Genomic DNA, 25,954 nt, shown 5'->3' on the forward strand with positions numbered 1-25,954 from the left:
GTCAGTTCTCAACTGAGGAGGGGGTCGTGACCAGGTATAATGGCGTTGCAACCACACTGTACTCATAGAGGGGGAGGTCCGAGCTATGCTTTGACAACCTGAGCGAATGAGTTTCAGTATGTAAGAGGTTGAGAACCACTGAGCTAGATACATCATGAGTTCAGAATACAATTTTTAAGGATTGCTAAAGCATTTCTACATTATGATTGGTAATGATCCCTTCTCAGATTTGTTCATCCTTGCTGAAAAATATATCCTAAATCTTCATTACTTCTAGCATTCTCAGTAATGACTACATCATGCCCACCCATTCCCTCCATTCTGTTGATCATTCTCTCACCTCTTCCAACCTTCTTGTTAATTTAATCCAAAACCTTCCAGTTTTTTGTGTACAGACTGGATTGCATCTCAGGTATCAGTTTGTTTAGATTTGATGAAAGGTGCTAGATTAACAGCATTGGAAATTAAATCTTTTTCTCATAAAAAGTATTGCACAATTAAAAATAGGCCAATCTAGATAAGTGTTATGTTTTAAGATGGCTGCTACTAGAGCTCTGCTTTGAATATACTACTGATACCACAGTCCAGGGGTAGCTGAAGCTGCTGCACATGTGGGAAAAACATTTTAATGTATACAGACTAAGGTCTTAGTTTGCAGGAGAAAAGGATTTGAAAAAGTGACCTGTGGTAGGCAGTAATGCCCTTGGCATTGACCTTTTAAAACAGTATATGTCACTGTAATGAGATGATCTAGAGAGGGTAAAGATCATGGAGCTGAGGTCAGGAGACGTGGCTTTGAGAACCTAAAATGAAAATCTCACTTCTGCATTGCCTATCTGTTTTGATATTTTTACTGTTTGTTACTATGCCATTTCATCAGTATAATCTACCCAACATATTTTTCTCTTTTTGGATCATAATTCAGGAGTTAAATATTTAAGCTTATGTTTATTTTTAAAAGGTAAAATAGAGATGTTTCACAGTTTGGGAATAAAGAACTATATCTATATCAGATCTCTAAATTTCTTTTAGGATTTCTGATGTCTCCAGTCCATAGTTTGGTTTACATAAAGTGATAGTGTATGTTAAATTCAACTGAATAGGTATCCTCTTGGGGCATCCAGCTTTAAAAACATTGATCTAGGGTTTGTTCTGATTATCTGAGTTTAAACAGATGCACAAAGCTTGACAAGCAGATGATTGAGTACAGTCTCCTGATTCCAGTTTTAACTATCTGGGTATCAAGTAGTTGTGCTACTAGTCATTTTCTGTTTTTAAAATTATCCACTTGTCTCCAACTGCAGGCATCCCAAATTCCTACAACTTAGACTATTAAACATGGACACCCTCCTTGCCAATAAATGGAAAAAGGATGTCAAGAGTTCTGTACACCCTGTCACAGGACACTTAATACTAAAAGAGCTTAAAGTTCCTTACTATCACCAAATCAAATTTACTTGATTTAAGTATCTTTGAATCTTCATTGGCTGAATAAAATATTAGGACACGTTATAATAGCTGTATCCCAGGTATAAATATTATAATATTTTCCAGATACTTTCCTTAGCTGTTGATATCCCTGGTTAGGATCATCCTCATCATAAGTCTGTTTCATAGTTTGAAAGGGGTATGTCTAAAGTCCTATCCTGTCACAAATTCTAAGCTTCCCATTAAATCTGAAGGCTGTGGTTTTCTTCAAGTGCTTGCTCATGTCCATTCCATATTAGGTTTGTGTGCTCACCACATGCACCAGTGCCGGAACTGGTGTTCTTCAAGATGTGTTGCTTGTGTCCATTCCACAACCCGCCCTCCTTCCCCACTCTCAGAGTTTCCGGCAAGAAGGAACTGAGGGTGGAGAGAGCCGGTGGCACCCCTTATACGGCGCCATGCGGGTGCCACTCCAGAAGGCGCCAGAGCCGGTCCCCTATGGATACTGCAAAGGGAAAAACTTCCCACACCGGTGCCTGTGGCGAGCACACACACCTAATATGGAATGGGCATGAGCAACACATCTCGAAGAACACCAGTTACGGAAAAGGTAAGTAACTGTCTTTTTTTTTTTCCTTAAACCAAGGTATCTATTATCCCACGTGGCAGAGGATTGGGTTATGCCCAGTATTTACCCAAAGAACAATACCTTTACACCAAAGAGCAGTTACTTGACAGAATGTGCATGACGCTGGGAGGACGTGTGTCAGAACAAATCTTTTTCGGAAGAATTACAACAGGAGCCCAAGATGACTTGAGGAAGGTGACTCAGAGTGCATATGCTCAGGTTTGTACTTCAAGTAGAAATTTTATTTTCTATGTTTCCCACTAAATTGTTTAATACAAAATAACTTTGAAGAAGAGCACACTTTGGCTTGCTGGCCAGGTTTTTGAGTTGCAGAATTTAGACCATATTTTATTGTGCAAGGCTATATTGTCATGTGGTATGCATTTGTTGCATGATATTGGCACTTTGTCTTAAGCATCTGTATTCTGTTTTTGCCCATAGCAATAATCCATGGCTGGGCTGTGATCATTGCATCATATACATTATTCAATGGCCTAGAGATCAAATCAAAGCTGATTGCTCTGCAGGAATGTGTATGTGACATGGCTACACTCAAATGTGCAAAGAAATTTTGCACTTAGAAAATGGCTTTAATATTTTAGTTTACAAGTTTGGATTTGTGGACACGTTCTCGTAGTTATATACCTTAGAGTCCTGATTGCTCAGCTAGACTGAATCCATGGGTATGTAGTTAATAGCTGGAAACCATGTGTTTAATGCACCACATGCTGTAAATCTAAGGATGAAAAGAAGGCTAATATTCCAATGTTTAATATAATAAACAAGACTTCTCAATGGTGATTGTTGTATTATTAATGTAAAGACACAGCTGAGTGAGGTCATTAGCAATGTTCCCTCTAATTTTTTCCATCCATGTGCGGAATAAATTTTGTTATGTGCACTGAGGTATGTGCGGAAATTAGTTAATCAGCATATGGGGTCAGGAAGATATTTCCTACTATTCCAGGGTACATTTACAGGATGGTGATACTTTTACCTTTTGAGTGTCTTGAACTGAATTTCAAATGTACTCCTGACTCAACACACTAAGTGTCATTTATGTGCTGTTTAAAATTTTTAAATACTTTGTGGAAAACTTTCAAAAAGAACAGAATTACCATACTTTGAGACACGGGTGAGGTAATATCTTTTATTGGACCAACTTCTGTTGGTGAGAGAGACAATCTTTCGAGCTACATAGACCTGAAGAATAGCTGTGTGTAGCTTGAAAGGTTATCTCTCTCACCATCAGAAGTTGGTCCAATAAAAGATATCACCTCATTCATATCACCTTGTCTCTCTAATATCCGGGGACCAACATGGCTACAATACTGCATACAATGATACTTTTGTAACTCAGAAACATTCAAACATAGTGAGCATTTAAATGCATCTTGGCTGTTTACAGATCTTTTCGAAATATGTCAAAGATAGATAACTATGAATCTCCTACTTGAAGGAATCTGTTAGTGATTTACAAAAGAGGGAATTAACTCTAGTGTTGTGTTTTGTAGAAAAAATGCTATTTTCTCATTCTAATAAATTATATATTTTAATTCAACTTATAAATAGGTTACTTTTGCTTGATGCTCTATTTTCCAGTACTACACTAATCTAAGTCTTCCACTTATTGCACTGTTCATCTTTCAGATCGTTCAGTTTGGCATGAATGAAAAGGTAGGGCAGATTTCCTTTGATCTCCCGCGTCAAGGGGACATGGTATTGGAGAAACCTTACAGCGAGGCAACTGCAAGACTGATTGATGAAGAAGTGCGAAATCTTATTAACAGTGCCTATGAAAGGACAGTAACTCTCTTGACGGAGAAGAAAGCATATGTGGAGAAGGTAGGTTTTATAATAAAATCTCTTATCACCAATGTCAAGTTTACTAGTTAAAATGGTCAGAATGAGCTGAATACATAGATAAATATGCATAAATATGTTGAGTATTGGACCAATAAATTCTTCAACAATATAAAGCATTCAAATGTCCTTGTAATAAGTTGAGTACTTGCTAATATGCAACAAGATGTGTAAGAAGCATATTGTGCACTATTGTTCCAGTATCTTCAGAGCTGTACTTAGGGTTGTTCTGTTAGCAAGTTTTCTTGCAGAGTCGAAGACAGAATTACTCTCCTGCAAACCCTATAGCTGGTGGGGGGGGAAAGAAACAGTAAAAGGGTAAAATTAAACATCAAGGTTCTGGAGACAGTAGGTATCTGGAAGAGTATGGTGTAAAACTTCACTTTAATCTTATGGAAGGTGAACGTGTAAAATTCTTTCCTCTTTTTCTCCTCCCTCTGAAACGTTTTTAAATTTTAGGTAACAGGGCTCACAGATTGGAAATAATGCATCTTGGGGATCCCACTTCAGTTCAGGTTCCCCTCCTCCATAAGCTTTACCTCTGATCCAGGCAGACTGATTTTTCAAGGACAAGACAGTTTTCTTGGATGTGCATTATCTGACAGACTTATCTGCAAGAATACAACAACTTGTATGGGTTTCTGTCAGAGTGGTATAGCTGACTACCACCCCAAGAAAGACAGACTGTGCAGTAGTGTTTCATCATCAAAAGGGACAGTTATAAAGTTTGGCAAAACTTCATCTTAAGTGTAATGAACAATGAGAATACAGGAGCCAAGTGTCTGTCAATCACACTTCTTTATTTCCTGTTTATTAAACCATTGTAAGCTTTCCTGTTTTCCTTGTTAACATTTAATCCCTCTTCTCAGTCTCTCCCTTCCTACTTCATAATGTTTAATTTTTCTATGATGAAATATTCTTTTAAGTACATTCCAAAGAAATGTGTGTTGTCCTTGTCATAGCTTACACTTCTTTTATTTAAGCATGGAGTGCTGTACAAGACATCACTTGCCCAAGAAGCTTGCAACCTACAGTCTTATACCACTTTCCTCTTGGTACTGTACATGCTATATTCTGCAGAGTGAAACTTAGCCAGTAATAGCTTTGTTTTGTAGCTTGGCGAAACTCTGAACGTAAGTCAACCTCAGACCCATTGTGCCTTTTAATGGTCTGGTGAGCAAAGATACAGGAGCAACTAAGAAGCTGGCCTTCTATCCATTATTAAATCCCTGTAACATTCTCCAGAGCTCTCTAGCAGCAGCAGCATTCTGAAGCAGCCATCGTTGAGCAACAGTGGTATTCAAGGCACTGCACCTGATACTCACAGGGTTTTAAAAGTGCAAAATTCTCAACTACTTTCATGCACATTGAAGGTCTTACAGCATGAAGTGAACCTTGCTGAGAATCCCAGCTCTCCGCCTAAAATCTACCAGCATAGAATTTTGAAGCACAGACTGCCTCTCTAAGTGCTTGCTCTCCCTCTTTTATGTGAGAAAGCAAATACATCCTGTACCTGTTTGTGTAATATAATTTGTTGCTATTTTCAGGTTGCTTTACGACTGTTGGAGAAGGAGGTAATAGATAAAAGTGATATGGTTGAACTACTTGGCCCAAGACCATTTGCAGAAAAATCTACTTATGAAGAATTTGTTGAAGGCACAGGCAGTCTAGATGAGGATACTTCACTCCCAGAAGGCCTTAAAGATTGGAACAAAGATCCTGAAAAAGAGAAGGAGAGTACAGATGAACAGATTGCCAGGCAGATAACAGGAGGGATACCATTTAAGTTTTGAAGTATGCTGTGATATAAAATTGCACAATATTTTTGATTTGCATTCTGAAAAGACCGGAAAACACTTCAATAGTTTGACTTAAGAACTCTGCATAGTCAAACATATCTTTAGTGATGGTAATCAGAAGAGCAGGGGTTGACACAGAGGGATAAGAATACTCAGATCTCTCTTAAGCTGTCCTCACTTCATAGGTAAAAGATTATCACTTCTGAGCTGTCAACTAAGGGAGATGTTAATTAGAGATTGGCTGCGTTAGAATCTGAGAACTGAACCCCTCTAAAATTTTGGAATGGTTTGGATCCAAGTCCAAACTGTGTGTGTCAGGTCCATTTCTAAATTTATTTAAGCTGATGCAAATTAAGGTTCCATTAGTATTGATCTAGATAGTCTGTATATGTGAGCTCTACCCAATGTGAATCATTTTTAACATCTATATGTGGGAAAACGTATTATTAAATGCTTAGCCAAGGGTCTAGTCAGCTTACGAAAACACTTGATGTTTCTGCAAAGCATCAGCTTTTTTCACCCTCCTGCTATTGAATCTTACTCCTTTTTTCTTTCCCCCTCATCTCCAAAACCAATTTGTTCACAGGGAACTACCATGTAAATTTACCATGAAATTGGAGACCCATTGAATGCTTTACAGTTATAGTCATGGTTCAGTGTCTTAAAGTGTAAAACTAAATTCAACTTCTGCAGTTTTAATAAAATGTGGGGTTTTGGTTTTTTTTTTTTTTTTTTTTTACAGGGAGCTGTAAGATATTGAATATGTGAATGCACTGTGTTCATTGTGTAAATAAGATTTCTTCAAAAGTCATTAAAATCAGAACATTGTACTTTTCTGAATACACTGTCTTGCCATTTATTTTAGGTTGATTTCTTATGAGAAAATTTTGGCCCAACTCGGAGGTCTTTATTTCAGCAAAACTCCTACTGACATGAATGTAAGCTTTTCCTGAGTTAGTACACCAGGATTATTCCTCATAAATGTAAAAAGTCTAGTAACCTTGTATTTCTGGCTTTGTACAAGCACTTGAAAGTTTGTAGAGGGCTGGAGTAAGTAGAATATTATTTAATATATCAGTCTTTCATATCTGAACACTGGTGTCCAATCTGCTTAATCCTGAGTTTGTTTTTCTAACCTCAAGTAGGCAATAGTTATCTGCACAGGTTCAGCACACAGTTTAACACAGTACACGTAGTCTGTTTTCTACACTACAGGTTGCATCAGTTAAGGAATTCTAATTTTTGGAAAAGTTCACTGTCAGGCTCCATCATTGAAAAGAGATGCGTCCATCTAGATTATCTTCTGTCTCTTTAAGAGGAGGAAGACCAGGAAAATTGAGCCACTGGTCTCCTTTGTGATGGTCAAGAAATACATTTAACACTTTCTTTTCTTGTGACTGAAACTTCATGTTTAAGTGAATGACCATTTAATTGGTTCCAGCCGTACATTCTGATTAAAAGGTAGTATGGCAATAGAAAAGAAAACCAGTAATAGTCTCTGAGAAGAAGTCTAGGATGATATGAGTGGCTTGCATACAAGAGTGAAGATCCTTAGAGAGCTGTAGGTGAAAGAACTATCTTCTGTAACTTTTCTGCCCCTCCCTTCATAATGTGAAGCCTTTTAAATTGGCATTTACAAACTGAGCCAAACTGACCATGATAAAATATTATTCTCTGACTGTTTGGACTTCTGCTAATTGGCAATGCTTTCTTTATACATTTGTTGACAACCTCATGAATGCCGAAGACTCAAAAGTCAATAAATAACTATGATCTCGTCTCTTGACCATATTCTGGAGAATTCTCCACTTTTGGGGTAAAGCTAATTGGCAGATGGGATATGGGAAAAGTCTATAGTGTGTGTGTGTGTGTGTGTGTGTGTGTGTGTGTGTGTGTGTGTGTGTGGCTAAGAAAAGGCTTCAGTATCTAATGCTATCAATCAGTGCTGGTTGTAAGAATTAAATTCTCTTTGCCATCAGCAACCAAATTATATAGACTAAAAAGAAAATGCCCTTCTCCCTTCTAAATAAGGAACATACAATCAAAATGTTTTAAATTATATCAAACTCAAGGTTAGTACTAAAAACTGGGCTTTTTCTTCAGAGATAAATAATATGCCATAGAACTGATCTGAATGGGAGGTATTTAAACTATTCTGCTAACACTGTAAACAGCAGATCTGAGGGTCTGTTCTACAGCCTGTACACAGGTACACCTAACTAACTCAGTGGGAGTTGTTCTTGTGCAAGATAAAATGGGGTGTCAAAACAGGATTAGAAGATGGTGTCCTGCTTTGAGCAACCACTGCAGAAAAGTAATGGCATTTCCCAGGATAACCTTCAGTGGAGGAAATTAGAGGGGAGGAAATACAATGGGGGAGGGTGGGGAGAAAGACATGCATTCTGGAAACAAGGGAGGTTGAGAGAATATTGCCATTTAGGAAACTTTTATTTCTATAACTATTGTGTGGGGCTTAAATACTCCAGTAATTGCCTCGGAAAAACTTCAAATATATATTTTTATTGTAGCATGCAAAATAAACCATGTGTTGGTGGGGGGACACCTCAAATAAACTAACGCAATAATAAAGGAAAATTGGTGTACCCAATTTCAGGATGAATAGAGTCTTAGTGACAAAGTTGTTAAATTGACTTAAAGTAAGACACAGTGTGGGAGGTAGGAGGATTTACTTCTTTGTCTTTGGGCATCCTCTAGTGTGGTATTTTCCATATACTTTGGATTGGCGCCTTTTCCCCCCCCCTCCTTTGTTTAACTTGGCTAGTAACTATTACTGTTAAGAATCACCAATTTGTAGTCTCTAAGGATTATATATGTCTCTCCACTTCCTCAAGCCTTCAGCAATTGCTATCCTAGCTCTGTGAAAGTGATGTCACCTATCCATAATACTAAGAATTTTCTTTTAACATATATCCTTTTTCTGGCTGTCCAACTGCATATTGAATTGACTTTCCCATTTAGATTGTAAGCTTCTTTGGGCACGGACTGTCCTGCTTTAATGACTCTGCAGTGGATGAAGTGCTGCATGTCCCACTTTATAGCCGTAGTGCTTTTCACATGGTCCTAGTTCTATTGCATCACTAGGATAAGTCTGAAGATGTTGCACCTTTAAAGTAGCATAGAGTGGCCCCAACTGGAGATAGCTGGAGCCAAAATGGAAAACATTAAACCTGAATGTTATTTACCCCTTCACATAACACAACAACCCCGAGGTCACCCAAGAAAATTAATAGGCAGCAGCTTTAAAATAGAAGTGTGAAAAAGTACTTACAATGCACAATCAACCTGTGGAGCTCATTGCCAGGGATGTTGTGAAGGCCAAAGCTATAACTGGATTCAAAAAAGATAGGTCCATCAATAGCTATTAACCAGGTTGGGCACGGATGCAACCCCATGCTTTAGGTGCGCTACACCTCTAACTGCCAGATGCTGGGACTGGATGACAGGGGAGGGATCACTCAAAAATTGATCTGTTCATTCCCTCAGAAGCATCTGGCACCAGCCACTGTTGGAAGATAGGATATTGGGCTAGATGGACTGTTGGTCTGACCCACTATGGCTGTTATTGTGTTCTTATGAGCAAAACCAACCCTGTCTTACCACCTGCCCCTTTACAAACACTTAAAATCACAGAACTTTAAATGTGAGGTGGAAGGAGGGGACTCTAAATCCACCCACTCAAGTGCAGGCGAATGCAGTAGCTACAGGTGGGCCTGTGGCCAGACAGCTGCAGTTTCACAAGCTGTCTGAAAATCTTTCAGAATGCTGGTGTCTAGGGACTCTGCGGGTGAGGTGACCAGCTGACTCTGGCTGACATTCTCCCCTTCCCCTGCCAGCTGAGTGCAGGTGAAGCAAGAGAATGGTTTCAAGAGGATGGGATGGGAAAGCATAGGCCCTTCAGTACTCTTCAGCCTGGTCCTCTAGGAGGACCGGAGAAGGGCCTGGCCCAAATCCCACCCCACCTTGTTGTAAGAAGCCAGGGTGGGTACACGAGACATCACTAACTTGAGGGGCAAGACCAGGACCAGGACCCTGCAGTGGTTCAGTGCATGACCAGCTGAGAAGCCCCATCCCCAGGGCCTTGTGTCCTTTTATCTGTTTTGTCTTGGTTTTTGGAAATCCTAGTAGCCTGGCTGGCTAAACCAGAGGAAGTCAGAGAGTCTGGCTCAGCATGTGCTCCTTGAGAACAACCTCCCCACCATCCCTTCTCAGATTGCTACCCTAGCCCAGCCCTGCCCTGCCCCACCCCTCTGCCTCTCACACAGTCAGATACGCTGCCAGGCAGATATGCTTTGACTGTGATGCTCAAGGTGTGAGCCTACTGGTATTTCTTGGTATGGCATCCCCTACATCTGTGGTGGGTGGGTATAATAGGCTGGGGGAGGCTAAGCCTCCCCCAACAGACACTGCCCCACCCATGCTGCTCCTCTTCCTGCCCCCACTCCTCTTTCCCTCCACAAGACCCACCTTCATTCTGCCCCTTCCTGGAGGCCCCAACCACTCACTGTGTTGCTCCTCTCCTCAACCCTCCCTCCCCCGAGGTCGCCACTGCTCACTGAGTCGCTCCTGTCTTCCACCTTCCCCCCTACCCCCCAGGTCCCTACTGCCTGCCATGTGGCTCCTCTCCTCCACCATCCCTTGAGGCCCCCACCACTCACTGTCGCTCCTCTCTTCCACACACCCCACCTCCTGCATCATTCCTCTCCTTCAGCCCCCCTCCCTCAAGGTGCCCACTGCTCACCAAGTTGCTCCTCTCCTCCACCCCACTTCCCCCGAGTCCCCACCACCACATCGCTCCTCCACAGCAGAGGAGAGGTGCAATGGTGAGCAGCTGGGGGGCAGGGGTAAGCAGAAGCGAGGCATGGCGTGGAGTGGGGTGGTGTGTGGGCAGGGCCTCAGGGAGGAGGCCAAGTAAGGGTGAGCCTTGGGGCAGAGCAGGGAGTGAGGCCACAGTCTGGGTGCCAGGGGAATATCCTGCGTTCACACCAGCCTTCCCAAATGCTGGAGCCACATGCCGCCCATGCCTACCTATCAGGTAAGTACAACATTGTGGTTGGGCACGTAGAGAGACTAGGGAGCTTGTCTGAGGACGGGGAGACAACAGAATAAATGAGTTTAGCAGACGTGGTGAGGGGGGAACCAGGGAAGGAAGGTGAAAGGGGGAATAGACTAAAAATGAGAGAGGAGAAAAAAGACAAACAGAAAACTCAGGTGGAGGATATAAAGACTAAAGAGGAGGAGCAGAAACAAGATAGGACTCAAGCAGGGTAAGTTTCAAAATAAAAACTGCCAGGCTTGCAGATAAAGGTAGAAAATCAAATGAAGGGACTGGGAGAATACAATAAAGGAAACAGTGGTACTATTAGCAACTCCTCTCTCCAAACCCATTACTGAAACATCTCAATTTTAATTCTGAAAGTGGGGCAGTGATTTGGAGGGAGGAATAGATGCACTCCCATGCATGGCTCCACTCAAACTGGTCCCTTGTGCCCTTTCCTACTGAGAAGTGACTCAGGGGGAGAAAGAGGGAAGATGTCCAGGTTTTCCCTCCTTCAGGAGAAGAGAGCTGGAGATATTCTCAACAGAACCCTTCTCAGTACACAGTAGAGGTTCTCTTTCCCCAGGAGACAACTACAGTTAGAAGTGCATGTTGAGAGAGAGTGAATTAGGTGAGAGTGTAGGATTTCAGGACTCCATGGTGCTCCAAAGGTTCAGAATTGATACTCCAGATGTTAATTCAGTGTGCACATAAAGACAGCAATATAGAATTGCCTAATGTTCACCAGATGAGCACACAAACCTCTGGCATCCCTCAGGTTTATGGCTTATTTGAAGAATTGTCCCTGGCCATTTGTTTCTAAATGGAGTCAACTGTGGCTCCATCCTTAATTTAATCTGTATTGCAATACACAAGCAATTGCATGTACTATAACTAAGATAGCAGGCTGTTGGGAGATTTCCATCTTAGCTATTTAAGGTACCTATCATTGTGATATCTGAGCACATTTTAAACTTGTTCTTGTGTAGTGTGAGCTAGAAAAAGCCATGCTAGAAGTTTTAGTTACATAGGAGAAAGACTAGTAGCTGTAGATCGTACAAGTTAGTACAGTAGTTTGCTCTTACTCTCTCTGGCTGTAGAGCACAGAAAGTTTGTCCACTCTTTTCCTTTAACCTAACAGTCATCATAGCCACAGTGTTAGTGAACTTATTTGTCTGTGAGTCCCCTCTTTGTTTTGTATAATATTAGATGTTAAGTCCTCATTAACATGTTTAGAATTTTATGTAATTCTTAGTTAACATTCAATATAGTGTTAAAACCATATTCCCCAATCTCCTGCTATGTAATGTTAATTTCCTTTTGCATAATTGATCATTTCAAAGAGTATAGTCAGCTCTACCGTTGGCACTTTCTTGACCTTTCAAAGTACACCTATCCAGTGTCCATGGATATCTGGGTATACACTTGTAACAGGGCCACTTGCATCTTTAAGGGCTAGGAACTAGCCAGTCCTCTTCAATTTATCAGATCCAGCTGGGAAGGAGGTCAGGTGATGCCTATAACTGGTTGAGAGCTCAGCTGCAGGTGGGAGATTGAAGGGAAGGGTATGTCTTCCTTTCAGGCTGAAAGGGACAAGCAGAGGAACTGCTTTTTGTTTTGATATTTTGCTTCAGTTTTATGTTGAAAAATAAAACTGTGCCCTGAAAAAGATGTAGGTATGGCTGTGAGTTCTTCCAGTTCACCAGATCAGCAGCTTACATGTAGTGGAGAATGGGGGGCAGCTGATTGGCCCTGGAACTAAGGCAGCAGACAGCCCAAAGCCAAACTGGTGGCACTGACACAATACCGTTCTCAGCACTAAGTCACTTAGTACCTTGCCTTGAATTCTTCAATCCAAGGAGTCACTTTGTTGTATAGGGCATTTTTAATTTATTAAAAAGATAATTTAGTACAGATTTAATATGGATAAAACTAAGTAGACAATTTTAGATTATAAAATAAATACAGTTATTTGTCTAATGATTTTTTTAAAATTCTGACTCACTGAAATCAACTTAATAAATATTGTAATCTTATTAGACGTGATGGATGTTGGGACAAAATAAAATTTTTCTAGAGTATTTGTAAAGTTCTTTAAGTACTGAGTAGTACTTTGGCTCAAACAGCAATTTGGTAGGGGGAAGGAAAGAAACAGAAGGTTCCTGAAACTTTTAGAGTTTGGGATTTCTGATTATTTTTTTTTCTTTTGGCCTTTCCCTGGAGCTCTTCCAAGTACTTGAAAAAATCAGTTTTATGGAATGTAAGGCATATGAGTTGGTTTGTACATGTGCTTCCTTTTTACTATCTTTAATATTTTTATATTCCATTCATAGGATGGGTGAGCTTACACAAGTTCTGCAGTGTTGTACATGAATTTCATATAAACGTGTGTGTGATCATTCTGGGACAAGTTGGTAAAGGATTCCTGAATACATTGCTAGTGACCTTTGGTTCTCAGTTCACTTGATGTCAATATAGCACTGACTCCTGAAAACACTCTTCTTAAGAGGATACTTGTCATTTGTATTTAGATTTGCTGTTAAATGTCTGAAGTCAAATATCAGTGTCAACATTTACTATACAAAAGAGTAGAATATGATTAAATTTTGATTTATTATGAATAGATTCTGCTCCTGGCACGTAGGTACTATACATTCAGTACAGAATAACACTTCAAAGACCCACAAGATTTTTGCTGTTATTGCTGTTCACAGTTTGATGAAAACAGGACAGCCCTATTTTCAAATGACTTTCCATCCCCATTCCACCTCTTGTACAACTTTTCATAGAAGACAAGTTTTGTTTATTTAAACAAATCTAGTGATCTCTAATATTTAAACTTTTAGGCCAAAATTCTAAAATTGAATGCCTAAAATTAGCCTCCTATATAAAAGTGGCATGATTTTCAGAGGTGCTGATCTCCCTCAGTTCCCACGGAAGCTGAAGGAAACTCATCATCTCTGAGAATCAAGCTACTTTTTTTTCCTCTCTATTTTTTGAAGAAAGGAGGATGGAGATTAAATATGGATCTACAAGACTAATTTTAAAAATCCATATTTGAGATTTTTGATGTAGATTAGTGTGTGTAAGACAGAATTTCTTTATTCATTGATCTCTTCCTCATCATCTTCAAATGTTTCCTCTCCATCATTTGCCGTAGCTTCTTGGTACTGCTGGTACTCCGAAACCAGGTCATTCATGTTGCTTTCTGCTTCTGTAAATTCCATCTCATCCATCCCTTCTCCTGTAAACCAATGGAGGAAAGCCTTTCTCCTGAACATGGCAGAGAACTGCTCAGAGATCCTTTTGAAGAGCTCTTGAATAGCTGTGCTGTTGCCAATGAAGGTGGAGGCCATCTTGAGGCCACGGGGTGGGATGTCACAAACTGCCACTTTGACATTATTTGGGATCCATTCCACAAAGTAGCTGCTGTTCTTGTTTTGGATGGCCAGCATCTGCTCATCAACCTCTTTCATGGACATGGGACCTCGGAATACTGTTGCCACTGTTAAATATCGTCCATGTCTTGGGTCACATGCTGCCATCATGTTTTTGGCATCGAACATCTGTTGAGTGAGCTCTGGAACAGTGAGTGCTCGGTATTGCTGACTGCCTCGGGCTGTCAAAGGAGCAAACCCTGGCATGAAAAAGTGAAGGCGTGGGAATGGCACCATATTTACTGCCAGTTTTCGAAGGTCAGCATTCAGCTGGCCTGGAAAACGCAACGATGTAGTTACTCCACTCATTGTAGCAGACACCAAATGGTTTAAATCTCCATACGTCGGGGTGGTGAGCTTCAGGGTGCGGAAACAAATGTCATACAAAGCTTCATTATCAATGCAGTAGGTTTCATCTGTGTTTTCAACCAGCTGGTGGACTGAGAGTGTAGCATTATAAGGCTCCACCACTGTGTCAGAGACTTTTGGAGAGGGCATGACACTAAATGTATTCATTATCCTATCGGGATATTCCTCTCGGATTTTGCTGATTAGTAGCGTTCCCATGCCAGAACCTGTTCCTCCTCCAAGGGAATGAGTGAGCTGAAATCCTTGCAAGCAATCACAGTGTTCGCATTCTTTTCTTACAACATCAAGCACTGAATCTACCAGCTCTGCTCCTTCTGTATAGTGTCCTTTGGCCCAGTTATTTCCTGCACCTGTTTGTCCTGAAATAATATAGGATAAAGGAAGAAAATATTACTGATAGGGTTTGACGGTTGGAGGCTTGATGATCTCAAATCACATACAATTAATTGTTCTAAATTTGTGAGCTAGTAAATCATACTCTCTGGTCTTCCTTACAAATATGTACAGAAGAATTACTAGTGGCATTTTTTGACAATGAGCACATAGAAAAGTATTGTTAATTATGTTAGCTGTGATTTCTGACAGACACTGAAGGGGAAATTAGGTTTTCCAAATATTATTCCAAATATTAACTGAACTTTATCTTTAGTTACTAAGTTTAGTTGAATTTACTTCCTGACTTTCTCTCAGCTTGGATAGTGAAAATTGGCTAGTCTGTTTCATGGTCATGTCTAATAATTTTGACTTTTTAGTTCCCATTCATAAACAATATTTGAATTGTAGACTCCACAGAGGGAATGGTATTCTTTTAAAAATAAGCTGTTTCCACTGAAAGATTTAAAAATAGTAATGAATGCATTGCTTTATACTTCCCTAAATGGTTTAAAACCTAAATTCCTTTTAATGTCCTAACCTGGTGTGAATCTTGTCATTTTAATGTATATTTTGTGATCTTTATCACAAAGGTGCCAGATTAAAAAACTCAGCAACCGAACCTCTCTATACATCCGCAGAGGAGTTGTAGCAATGGGCAGTTTTAGAGCAAGTTTCACATTTTACTTTGCCTATTGTGCCTCGTCCGGGCATCCCTGATGTAGATGACCCAATTCTAGGCATAAGAGAGTGTGTTTCAGTTTCCATGCCCATTAATTTATTTTTCTTGGCCTTGTACCTGCATCTTGTATCCGCACTGACTCCAGTGCAAAATAAGTGCAAAACACAACTATCCTCATCTGGCAGTGGAGCCAGTGGGGATGGGGGGGGGGGGTTGATCGACACCCCTCACTCATGGCCTTTAAGTGTATGTGTGGCACCTTTTCACACAGGGCTGGAGACTGAGCCTGCCCCACTCTCACCCAGCAACGATGGCTCCCGTCCTGCAGGGCTGAGCCTGGCTTCGCATTCCAGGCATTGTGACATGGCACATGGGGTCACATGGTGCTGTGACCCCATGTGCCATGTAGTGTTGCCCTGGAGTCACCAGGAATTAACAATTAATCTTTCATTAAAGATTGTCATGTGATGAAACCTCCAGGAATACGTCCAACCAAAACTGGCAACCCTAGTGCCATGTCACAATGCCACTCTCTCACATTTGGCTTGGCCGCTCCTCTGGAGGGGTAGCCCTGCCAAGCCTGAGTGATGCTGCAACCCATGCACCGTGTGGCAATGCCTGGAGTGGGGAGCCAGGTCCAGCCTCACAGGACAGGACCCACTGCTGCTGGGTGAGCATGGGGCAGACTGATTCTCCAACCCACACCCCTCCTCTGGGTCTCCCCTCTGCAGCACCACGCAGGGATTAGGGTTGCAGTGCCAGGGCACGGGGTGCATTATGGGTGGTCAGTGCCAGCTGGGTGGGACAAAGAAGAGGAGTGTATTCATCAATACATTGCCTCCCTGCTTGCAAAACATGGCTCTACCACCGTCGGGTAGTATTTTACACACAGGTTTCTCACTTTACACTGGTGTAAATGACTGTGCGAGATGCAGAATTAGGCCCTAGATTTTAAAATTGCAACACTTCATAGAGAACTGGGGGTTTGAGCTTCACATTGAAGAAACTCTCTTGTTCTGTTAAGCTATTTTAAGAAAATTTGAGTTGTTAAAATGTTTACTTTTGTCTTATGTTACTGGTCACTTTCGTTTATATTCAGTGAATTTTGTCTCTGTATTTTGCCTTCTCCAAAAGAGATCTAGAAATAAAGTTGACTCCTTGCTTTAGAGGCTTTTAATACCCCTAATCCAGTTTATTCCATAAGCACAAAGCTATCATTTGTTCACATTTAAAAGCTCGCTTTTTATAAAGAATATGATGCATATGCCACCAAATCACAGACACAAATCTTTTAAATTAAAGTATGTTAGTGTTTCATGTGGTTACTGGTTTCAAGCAAGGAATACAATTTCATTCAAGGATGAAGCTGACCTTCTGAAACTAGATTTTATGCCAAGATACAATGCTATATTTAACTTGATGTAACCAAAACTATGCTTCTTTACTTAAGTGACTGGCTTGAATCAAGATGTTGATGTAAATAGGGGCCAAAGGTCTGATCTTGCAAGTTACTGAAAATGTCTAGCAGGTAGTGAGTGCCCTCAACTTTCATTAATTTCAGGAGGAGCTGAGGGCACTCAGCACCTCTCATTGCTGCTCATTGCTATAAGATTGGGCCTCCAACTTTTCCTCAGCTTATGTTTTCTCTCTCCATGCCACATTTTCCCCTCCCATTACAATATGGATGCTACGGGAGCCCCTTCCCTGTGTTGTTTCAGTGTTGTTCTATTAACTGGATAACAAAAGGTGCTAATAGAGGACCAGGTTTTTACGCTCCTCTTACTACTTTTATGAATAGTCCCATGAACTCAATGGGATTACTTTTATGAGTAAATGCTACTCAGCATGAGTAATGGTTGCAGAATCAGACCCAGCTTCCAACTTTCATAGCTCTGCCCCACTCCTTTTCACCTTCTACCCACTCTCCATGACCAGGTTTAAGCCCCAGTCCATGTGCTGTGATGCGCTGCTGCCAAACCATCGGGTCAGCTAAACGGCTGGTTTTGGTATTGTTTAAATATCTTGTAACTTCACCATACCAATTTCAGTTTCCTTGTTCCATTATTGGTTAGCTAAGACATCGTTCTATACGTTGTTATAGCTTCCTCTCTCTTGAGAATGTGGGAAGTTCTGTATTTCCTGTCCAGCTGTGCAGAGTGCAAAACAATATCCTCCCAGCACTGAATAAGATAAAAATTGTCCTTGCTCTGCTTGAGCTAACCACCCCCTGTGTGTACTGCAGCCCATCAGGCAGCATCTAGCAAACAGATACTACGGTGCTGTGTATTTTGTAGGATCCTAACAAAAGATTCTAAGTTTAGTATCTTTCTCTGAAAATTGTCCCAGGAGTACGGGTAGCAGAATGTGGCTCAGAGATGGGAATAGTGATAAAGCATGAATGGAAACAAAACATAAGTAGAGAAATTGATGGGGAATGAAGCAGAAAAAGGCAAATTGCTCAGGAAAGATAGGTGCATGTGATTTGTTCAGTACAAAGAAATTAAATAGCAAAGATTATACTTATTTTCCCTCCTTTTATGTAGATAGTTATCTTTTGACCTTAGGAACACCTATTTTACCTCATTGAGTTGATAAATCTGTGACAATGCAGAGATATGATCTCATCCTGCTCACCAATAGGAGACTTTTTTTTTTTTTAGCTTCGAGTTAAATAATGCAAACAAATCCAAGGCAATGAAAACTGGTCTCGTAAAGGATGTATAGAGGGAACAAACATAACCTACTATAAAATAAACATCTGACAGAAGGCTGTATATTTTTAAACTGCAATTGTCTGATGACAGTATTAAATCACAGAAGGAAAAACAAAAAGACTCAAGTAAGAAAACATTACTTAATGTTTTACTTAAAATATTTATATTGGAGTTGATCGGCGTACAAATTGCTCTCCCTTGTGATAGAATATTAAATCTGGGGACTTTAGAAGATGTTTTGCTGTATTTTGAACATTCTGAATGATCAGATTCACATTTTCATTAGATACAATAAATTGTTATAGCTTATGACACTATGATGCAAAAATTTGCAGTTTATTAGGCTCAAGTAGATGCCCATCAGTTTACTCATACAGACTGTGGTAAATTATACTTTACCACCAAACACAATTGTGTTAGATCCTACTGGTCAAACACAGATCCTACTATATTAAGGTTGTGGAACAATTCCCACTATAAGACCCAGTTTTCAGTTGCTTATAACTTTGCAAAAGTGTAACTGTTTGGGCTGAAAATGTCCATGCTGGATGTCTGCCCCAGGCTGAATTATTTTTGCAACATTTCAGTCAACATTGTACAGCCATTTCTGAGAATGAGGCTAGGGGAAAATACATTGTTTTGCCCATGTTAAAAAAAATTCTGGCAACCTTTTCTTTGAACAGCTCTAGAGCTCCCATGCTTTGACTGTGGGGTGGCCTTTGTCTCAGGATTTCACTTTTTGCTATCCTCATGAAACTCTGCCCACATTTGGCCAGGGTATAAGCCTTTGAAAAAAGTCAGTTTGCATATGCTCAAAGATTGATTGATTTAATTTTTAGCAGCTAAAATCTCTGAAAATTCCCATCCTCACTGAACATGCTCAAGTCTCTCTCAGCTCCTAGTTTACTGACCATACTGTGCATGTGTCATCTCCAGAGAGCAAACAAGCATGTTCCAGCCCTGTGCGTAACTCTCCCTGTAATGAGCATATTCCAGCCTTGTGCTGTAACTCCCCCAGGCACAGTGGGAGCAGGCATCAGAACTGATAGGGCACCTGTCTCTCCTGTGCACACACATGTACTTGTGCACTCTCACACCTCCACTGGCACCCTGGCAGCTTGGAGGAGGACACTGATTCAAACGCAAAGGGAACAAACTCCGGACTGGGGAGAGGGAAAGGAATAGATTGGAACAAGGAGCCTGCTGAGACTGGGACTGCAGGGGGGAGGGAGAGAGAGAGACTGACTGGGACCTGGGGGGAGTGGCTAAACTGGGATTGACACTGGTTGAGCAGAGAGGCTAGGACTAGTTTGACAAGGAGACCAGGAGCTGGGGAAGGGGGTGAGGAGACTGGGAGACAGTGAGGGGAAATGGGGCAGGGAGGACTGGGAGCTAGTTGGCTGGGGGATGGCGACACTGAGATTAGATAAGGAACTGGGGGGAGGACGGGTGACTGGGACTGGCTGGACAGGGAGACTTGGACTAGGAACCAGTGGGGGAGAGGAGAAAGATCTACCAACAAGCTGGTATGAGGGGCAGGGGACTGGGAATGGCTTGTCAAAGAGACTGAAGCAAGGAGGAGAGAGGTTTACTGGGGAGAGGGGGATTGAGATTGGATGAGGAACCTGGGAAGGGAAATTACTCTTCTCATCCCAGTCCAATGCTATAACCAGCAAACTTGCTGCCTCATATGAAAGAGAAATTATTTTCCCTGTGCTTATTCATATTTTAGGTCAATAAGCTTGTTAATGTAAACTTTTACTCCTATTGACTTTAGTGGAAATTTTAGGTGTGCAAGGAATGTAGGATCAGGCCCGACATGCACAGAGAACTCTAAGGCATTTGATGCACTTTAACTGACCTACTTTAGCATTTTGATGTGCTACAACTATAAGTTCTGACTTAAAAAAAGCAAAAAGCTGAGTTTAGGAACAAATCCCTCCCTATAACCATAGGTCTGAGATACGGCAAATATAGAATCACCATCCTCTGCCACAGAATCCTTTGTGGGGCCCAAAACAGATATAAAATAATAAATAAAAAGATGGGGGGGGGGGCGAGCTTTATTGGCTTTTGACACAGTAGATTTCCATTTCAGTTCTAAGGCACCCATTCACCAGATTTGTAGGACAGTGCCTGATGCTGGCATTAGGCCCAGCATGGGACACCAATTGATCACATGCTTTTAGCTCATTGTTAGTTTAGCAGGAAGAGAGTATAATGTAGTGGAGGGCTGTTCAAGAAGTTTTTAATTTATTTTGCTGTGTTTTGAGATGGTTCCAGGCTGCAAAGTTCTGATTCAGACTTTTCAGAAGTGTAGGTGAGTTCATTTTCATGGGTTTGATTTGGCCCACTATTGAAAAAGGGAGCCGTTGTGAAGTTTGGGTTCAGAAACAAAGTTTCAGGTTGTTTGGATCTGTGGTTTTGGATCAGACCCACCTCTGCTTACTATAATTTAAAAGCATTTTAGAGGAACACACACACCCCTTTACCATAATTGCCAGGAAGTTTAATGTCTGGAAAGGGAATGGGGATACTGTTACAAAAGCAGTTAAAAATTTAAAGGCCTTTGAAAGTGTATAGCCTTTTATTCCCCTCCTCAGTTGCAAGGTCTTGGGGTTTGTTTCATTTTCGGCTACCAGCCTAATATTTATCCTTCCCATGCTTGTGTTTGACACCTTCCTTATGTTGACATAGCACACCAACTTGTATGTTGCAGCCTAACAATAATCTGGGGAATGGTTTTTGTGGTTAAGGCATAGAACTGAAAACCAGGAGATAGCGGTTCTAGTGATAGTTCCAGGGCCGCCTGGGGGGGGCAAGAGGGGCAATTTGCCCCGGGCCCCGCAGGGGCCCCCAAGAGAGTTTTTTGGGGGCCCTGGAGGGGGGTCCTTCACTTGCTCCAGGGGCCCCAGAAAACTCTCGTGGGGCCCGGGCCCCCGGAGCTTCTTCCGCTCCGGGTCTTCGGCGGCAATTTGGCGGCGGGGGGTCCTTCCGCCCCGGGTCCCGCCGCCGAAGTGCCCTGAAGACCCGCGGCAGGGGGTCCTTCCACCCCAGGACCTGACGCCGAAGCGCCAGGTCTTCGGCGGCAATTCGGCGGCAGGGGCCCCCCGCCGCCGAAGACCCCAGGCCCCCTGAATCCTCTGGGCGGCCCTGGATAGTTCTGCCTGGACACTTAACTTACAGATGCTTGCGTTTCCTCATCTGTAAAATGGGTCTGATAATACTCTCTAACTTGAAAGGGGGTATTGTGAGGTTTAATTCACTAGTGTTTGTAAAGTGCTTGGTGACCCTCAGACGGAAGGTGCTACAGAAGTATAAAGTTGAAAAAATTCTCACTCGATGGAATCTCCCTGTTTGCTTTCAGAGTGACAGTTCTGTTTGGTTTTGAGCTGGTTTCTTATTTTACTAGAAAAAAACCAACTGCACCACCATGCGGTTGCACCTAATCTGCTTTGCACACCGTTTTTTTTTTTCCATTTCTGACTATACTGCACACTGACCTACTGAAAAGGTAAGAAATTCCGTGGTCAGTGAAGAATTTCATGCCCAGGGAATTTATATAAAACTATGGCTCCAACTAATAGTGGAATTTGTGAGAGAGAGAGAGCAGTTCCCTTTTTCCCCCTGCAGAATTTCCCTACCCTTTTAAAAGAAGTTCAGGAACCCTGTAAGTTCAATGAATATAGCACAATTTAGAGTATCAGAAAGTCATGGGAAATATTTAGTATGTTTGTGTAATTCAGAAGATTGTCAATGTAATTAATAGAGCAATAGTTGACCCTCTTTTAGATTTTTGTTTTGTTTTGTTTTTTTGGACGACTGATATTTGGATAATTGAACTGTACTGTTCAGCTACCAAACTTCTTGTTACTAATGGCTGCTTACAGCTGTTCGCATAAAAAAAAATGTAAGCTCTTCTGTCCCCTCTATCCCAAAGTACATTTTGACAGTTAATTTCTTGGTAATTGAGCACATGTTTTAAAAGGAAAACATGATATCCACATACCAAAGATGAAATTATCAGGTCGAAACAGTTGACCAAACGGACCAGATCTCACACTGTCCATGGTTCCTGGCTCCAAGTCCACTAAGACTGCTCTGGGTACATATTTCTGTGCTACAATAAAAATTAAAGACATCCTTAGTATACTGAAATAGGCTAAGTTCCTTCTATTATATTTCTTAATATATAAACAAATTATATGTCATAGTATGTAACATTCTTAGCTTGCTCATGTATCCTGATACAACTTGTATTCCTATATAGGTGTCTTTCCTCTCAAACATTATAGGAAAAAATCACTTCTGGTTTAGCAGCTGACTTAAAATCCTTTGGTTTTTTGTCACTCATCTATCTAAATTACATTTTAAAAACTGCTCTTCTACCAGTTGATATCCATATATGCAATTATCTGGGGAAATATAGGTTACATGTTCTTGGTAAACAGTTTATTTGAATAAAAGACCCTCTACTCATGTAATATATGATAATCCCCAGATATTTTATAAATGTAAAGAACCACTTGCATCCACCACTGAAATGGAGCCACTTCTGGGAGGTGGAAAACAGCAGCTGTTTAACAGCACACACCACCACTATACAGTACAACAGTTAATAACAGGAAGTGAAAAATGTCTTACCCAATTGAAATTGTAGGGGGAATTTAGGTAGAAAGAATTACCCAATCTGAAATTTGTCCCACACTTTGCAAAAAGTGCCAGGGATCTTGAATGTGCACAAGTGATCCAGATATCAGTTTTACAACCCATATGGAGGAAACATCTTCAGCAGCACAGTACCCACTAACTCCATACTGGGGTATTGATTCCCAGCATTCAGGGAACACTGCCATCTTAGTGAGTCACCATCACTTCCCGAGGCCCAACCTTTCTTAGCTTCTGAACTCGTAGTCAGTGTACTCTGGGGACAAGCTCACGTTATAAATTGCTTAGTGGTGTCAGTCAATCAACAGACACGTTTACATGACTTAATCGTATATTCACAAGCAAAAACTCCTAGCAAACAAAAAATAAATTCAGAGCTGTTTGCACCATTTCCTTCCTGCTGCCTAGAGAGAGGGAGTCACAGCAGATGTTGGGTTGGGAGGTTGATTGGAAGACAATGCACACATGTCTAATCAAGTTTTGTAGCTGAAGCTATGAGTAAACCTTTGCTTTCTTCACCATTTTAACATGCCTCCTCTCCCAGTTACGGAATATCACTCTCCTCGCCCCTCCTAACCTCCTCCGGCGGCGGCAGCACTTACAGGATGATTCATTATAGTAGACATTGATTCTCTCCAGCTGCAGTGCTGAGTCACCAGCGTAGCCTCCTGCTGGGTCGATGCCATGTTCATCACTGATCACTTCCCAAAACTTAGGGAGGAACAGAAAAAGGGAGAGAAACTTGGTTAAAGGAAGACGTGAGCAGATCTGTTCTCACCAAAAAAAACCCCAACCCTGTGTCTCCTTCTTTCACCAACGTCAAAATAATCCAAACCCACCCACACTTGGCAGGGACTGGGAAGCCCTTGGAGGCATGCCTTGCCCTAACAGCTGCCGGATTCTTGGCATGTCTGAGAGCTGCTTCTCTGAGCCCCGCCCTGACCCTGGCCCGACCAGCAGAGAGGAGATGGGGTGGGGTTGGAGAGAGACAAAAGCCTGGCAGCAGATCTACCCCAGGATTTAAAACCAAACACAGCAAACGGTTAACATCACAAACTGTTTGCGGGGCTATTTTACTGGTTGTTGCTTTTATTTTTGCTGCTTTTCTTTCTTTGATCCACTACTCCAGTTCATTTTTTTTTTTTTTTTTTTTGGCTATTGCTTGTAGTTTTTCCAAAACCTTTTATGGTCACATGAAGGAGGCAACTTTTGCTAGTTTTCAAGCTTTCTGGTCTGTATGCACCGACCCCAAGAGAAGTCAGAGTCCAAACTTTTTGTTGTGAGAAAAAACACCGCCTCTAAACGGCCATAGATATCAGAGGAAAATGTTTTCACCCCTCAGCCAAAAGGCTAGAATTTCTCAAGATAAGAACATCCTAAGGCAATGACACGCCTTGTTGCTTTGCAGAACTTTTCGTTGTGCTGCTGAAGGACTTAAAAAGCAGCTGTGGTACCGTTGTACAACAAAACACAACATCTTAAAAACAACTACATTTCCCTACGTGCAGTTCTTAGGAAATAATAAGTGAGGATACTATTTAGAGGAGGAAAAGATCTCTTACCTTAGTTCCAATTTGGTTTCCACACTGGCCAGCCTGGATGTGGACAATTTCCCTCATTGTGATACTTACAAGTCTCTCTCTCTCTCTCACTCTCAGACTCTTTGCAGAGTTCAGCTATGTGCAGTGTGTCTCTGGCTCAATGAGTGTTTTATTGGCTCTGGGATTGTGATCTTCCCTCCCAGCTCGGCTCACTGTGCAACTTCACTGCAAAAATAGCCAGCCCAGGCTGAGCAACTGGCTTTGGCCAGCCTCCACTGGGGCTGGATCTCTGTGTGAATGGCATTTCAGCTCATCTTTCATTTCTGGTCCAGAATGATGTCAAGGGGCCAAGACTGGAACAGACTAACACATTAACCATTTGGGAGCTTGCATTTTCCTTACTCAGAAGTGTCTATTTATAATAGACAAGATAAATAAAATAATACCAAAGTAACAATAATTTATGGACATAATCATCACATCAAACTTGAACACAGGTGACTGTACTTTACTGAGAGCAGGTTAAATAGTTTTTTCACCCCAAGTTTGGTGGCTGCATTTTCATAATACTTTTTTTTAATTTTAGCATTAGATAAGTAGGGAAATAATTAATTGCTCTCACGTTGTGTGATTAGTATCTTAGCACATACCTGCACGTTTGACATTTACAATAAAAGTCCCAAATATTTCTCGCATGGAGTCAGTTCACTCCTACACAAGCCCACATTTTGCTTTTAATCTTGACAATAGTTTGCAAATATCAGGTTAGTTAGCTTCACAACACCCCTATGAAAGAAGTGCTATCCAATTTGACATGGAAGGAAACCATTGTCTTCACTGGGATATTTGCATGAGGATGGGTTTGCAACATCAGGCCTTAAGTGTCAGAGCTAGGGTTGGTACCACATCCTGTGCTCAGACCGCTAAACCATACACCACTTATAACAATCATAATCTTGCAAATCTATAGTTATTTTTATATCACTGTTGTGGTTAGAAGCCCTAGTCATGGACCAAGACCCTATTGTGCTAGGCACTGTACAAACAGAACAAAAAGATGGTATCTGCTCCAAAGGGCTAACAATCTAAGGCAAGAGACAACAGATAGATGAGTGAGTACAAGGCAACTTTGGCATGATGGCCACCTTTAATCCAAATAGCTTCCAAAAGACTTTATTAATTGCACAAACAAATCATTGTATATATCCACTAAATGTACATGTGCTGGCTATAAGTAGCAGCTGATCAAACAAACAATGTTTAGGTGCCAAACCTTCTTGCCTTATTCCCACAAATAGTCCCATTGTAGCCATAACTATTTGTGTGAGCAAGGAGAGCAGATATTGGCCCATTTGCACGCATTTTCCAAAAGGTGAAATATGCACTAGTGATCAGCC

The 25,954-nt window shown here is 41.3% G+C and overlaps 2 protein-coding genes across 3 annotated transcripts in view; one reads left to right on the forward strand and one right to left on the reverse strand.

The window, feature by feature from the left end:
• Positions 1 to 6,558, forward strand: part of AFG3L2 (AFG3 like matrix AAA peptidase subunit 2) — a 47,262-nt gene extending 40,704 nt beyond the window's left edge. The window contains exons 15-17 of the mRNA XM_024212583.2: positions 2,075 to 2,275; positions 3,707 to 3,901; positions 5,467 to 6,558. Of these exons, the coding sequence (XP_024068351.1) occupies positions 2,075 to 2,275; positions 3,707 to 3,901; positions 5,467 to 5,712 (642 nt within the window). The 3' untranslated portion in view covers positions 5,713 to 6,558. The remainder of the gene's footprint in view (positions 1 to 2,074; positions 2,276 to 3,706; positions 3,902 to 5,466) is intronic.
• Positions 6,559 to 13,368: 6,810 nt separating this feature from the next.
• Positions 13,369 to 24,795, reverse strand: TUBB6 (tubulin beta 6 class V). Of its 2 annotated transcripts, XM_024212584.3 has the most exons (4): positions 24,579 to 24,795; positions 23,619 to 23,727; positions 22,358 to 22,468; positions 13,369 to 14,939 (listed from the first exon to the last, which is right to left on the reverse strand). In XM_024212584.3, the coding sequence occupies exons 1-4, from the start codon at positions 24,633 to 24,635 to the stop codon at positions 13,876 to 13,878; spliced, it is 1,341 nt and encodes a 446-aa protein (XP_024068352.1). In that variant the 5' UTR covers positions 24,636 to 24,795; the 3' UTR covers positions 13,369 to 13,875. The 2 variants fall into 2 exon arrangements, with proteins under 2 accessions (XP_024068352.1, XP_024068353.1); XM_024212585.1 differs by lacking the exons at positions 22,358 to 22,468; positions 24,579 to 24,795 and having other exon boundaries at positions 23,619 to 23,705.
• Positions 24,796 to 25,954: the final 1,159 nt, after the last annotated feature.

Source organism: Terrapene carolina, unplaced genomic scaffold (genome assembly GCF_002925995.2).
Source record: "Terrapene carolina triunguis isolate 2854851 unplaced genomic scaffold, T_m_triunguis-2.0 Scaffold58, whole genome shotgun sequence".
Classification (NCBI taxonomy): Eukaryota; Metazoa; Chordata; order Testudines; family Emydidae; genus Terrapene; species Terrapene triunguis.

Coding starts and splice junctions, on each gene's coding strand:
- TUBB6 (XM_024212584.3), bottom strand. CDS start 24,635: ATGAGGGAAATTGTCCACATCCAGGCTGGCCAGTGTGGAAACCAAATT. Junction 22,469..23,618: donor CTACTATAATGAATCATCCT/GTAAGTGCTGCC, acceptor TTTTTATTGTAG/CACAGAAATATGTACCCAGA. Junction 14,940..22,357: donor ACCTGATAATTTCATCTTTG/GTATGTGGATAT, acceptor ATATTATTTCAG/GACAAACAGGTGCAGGAAAT.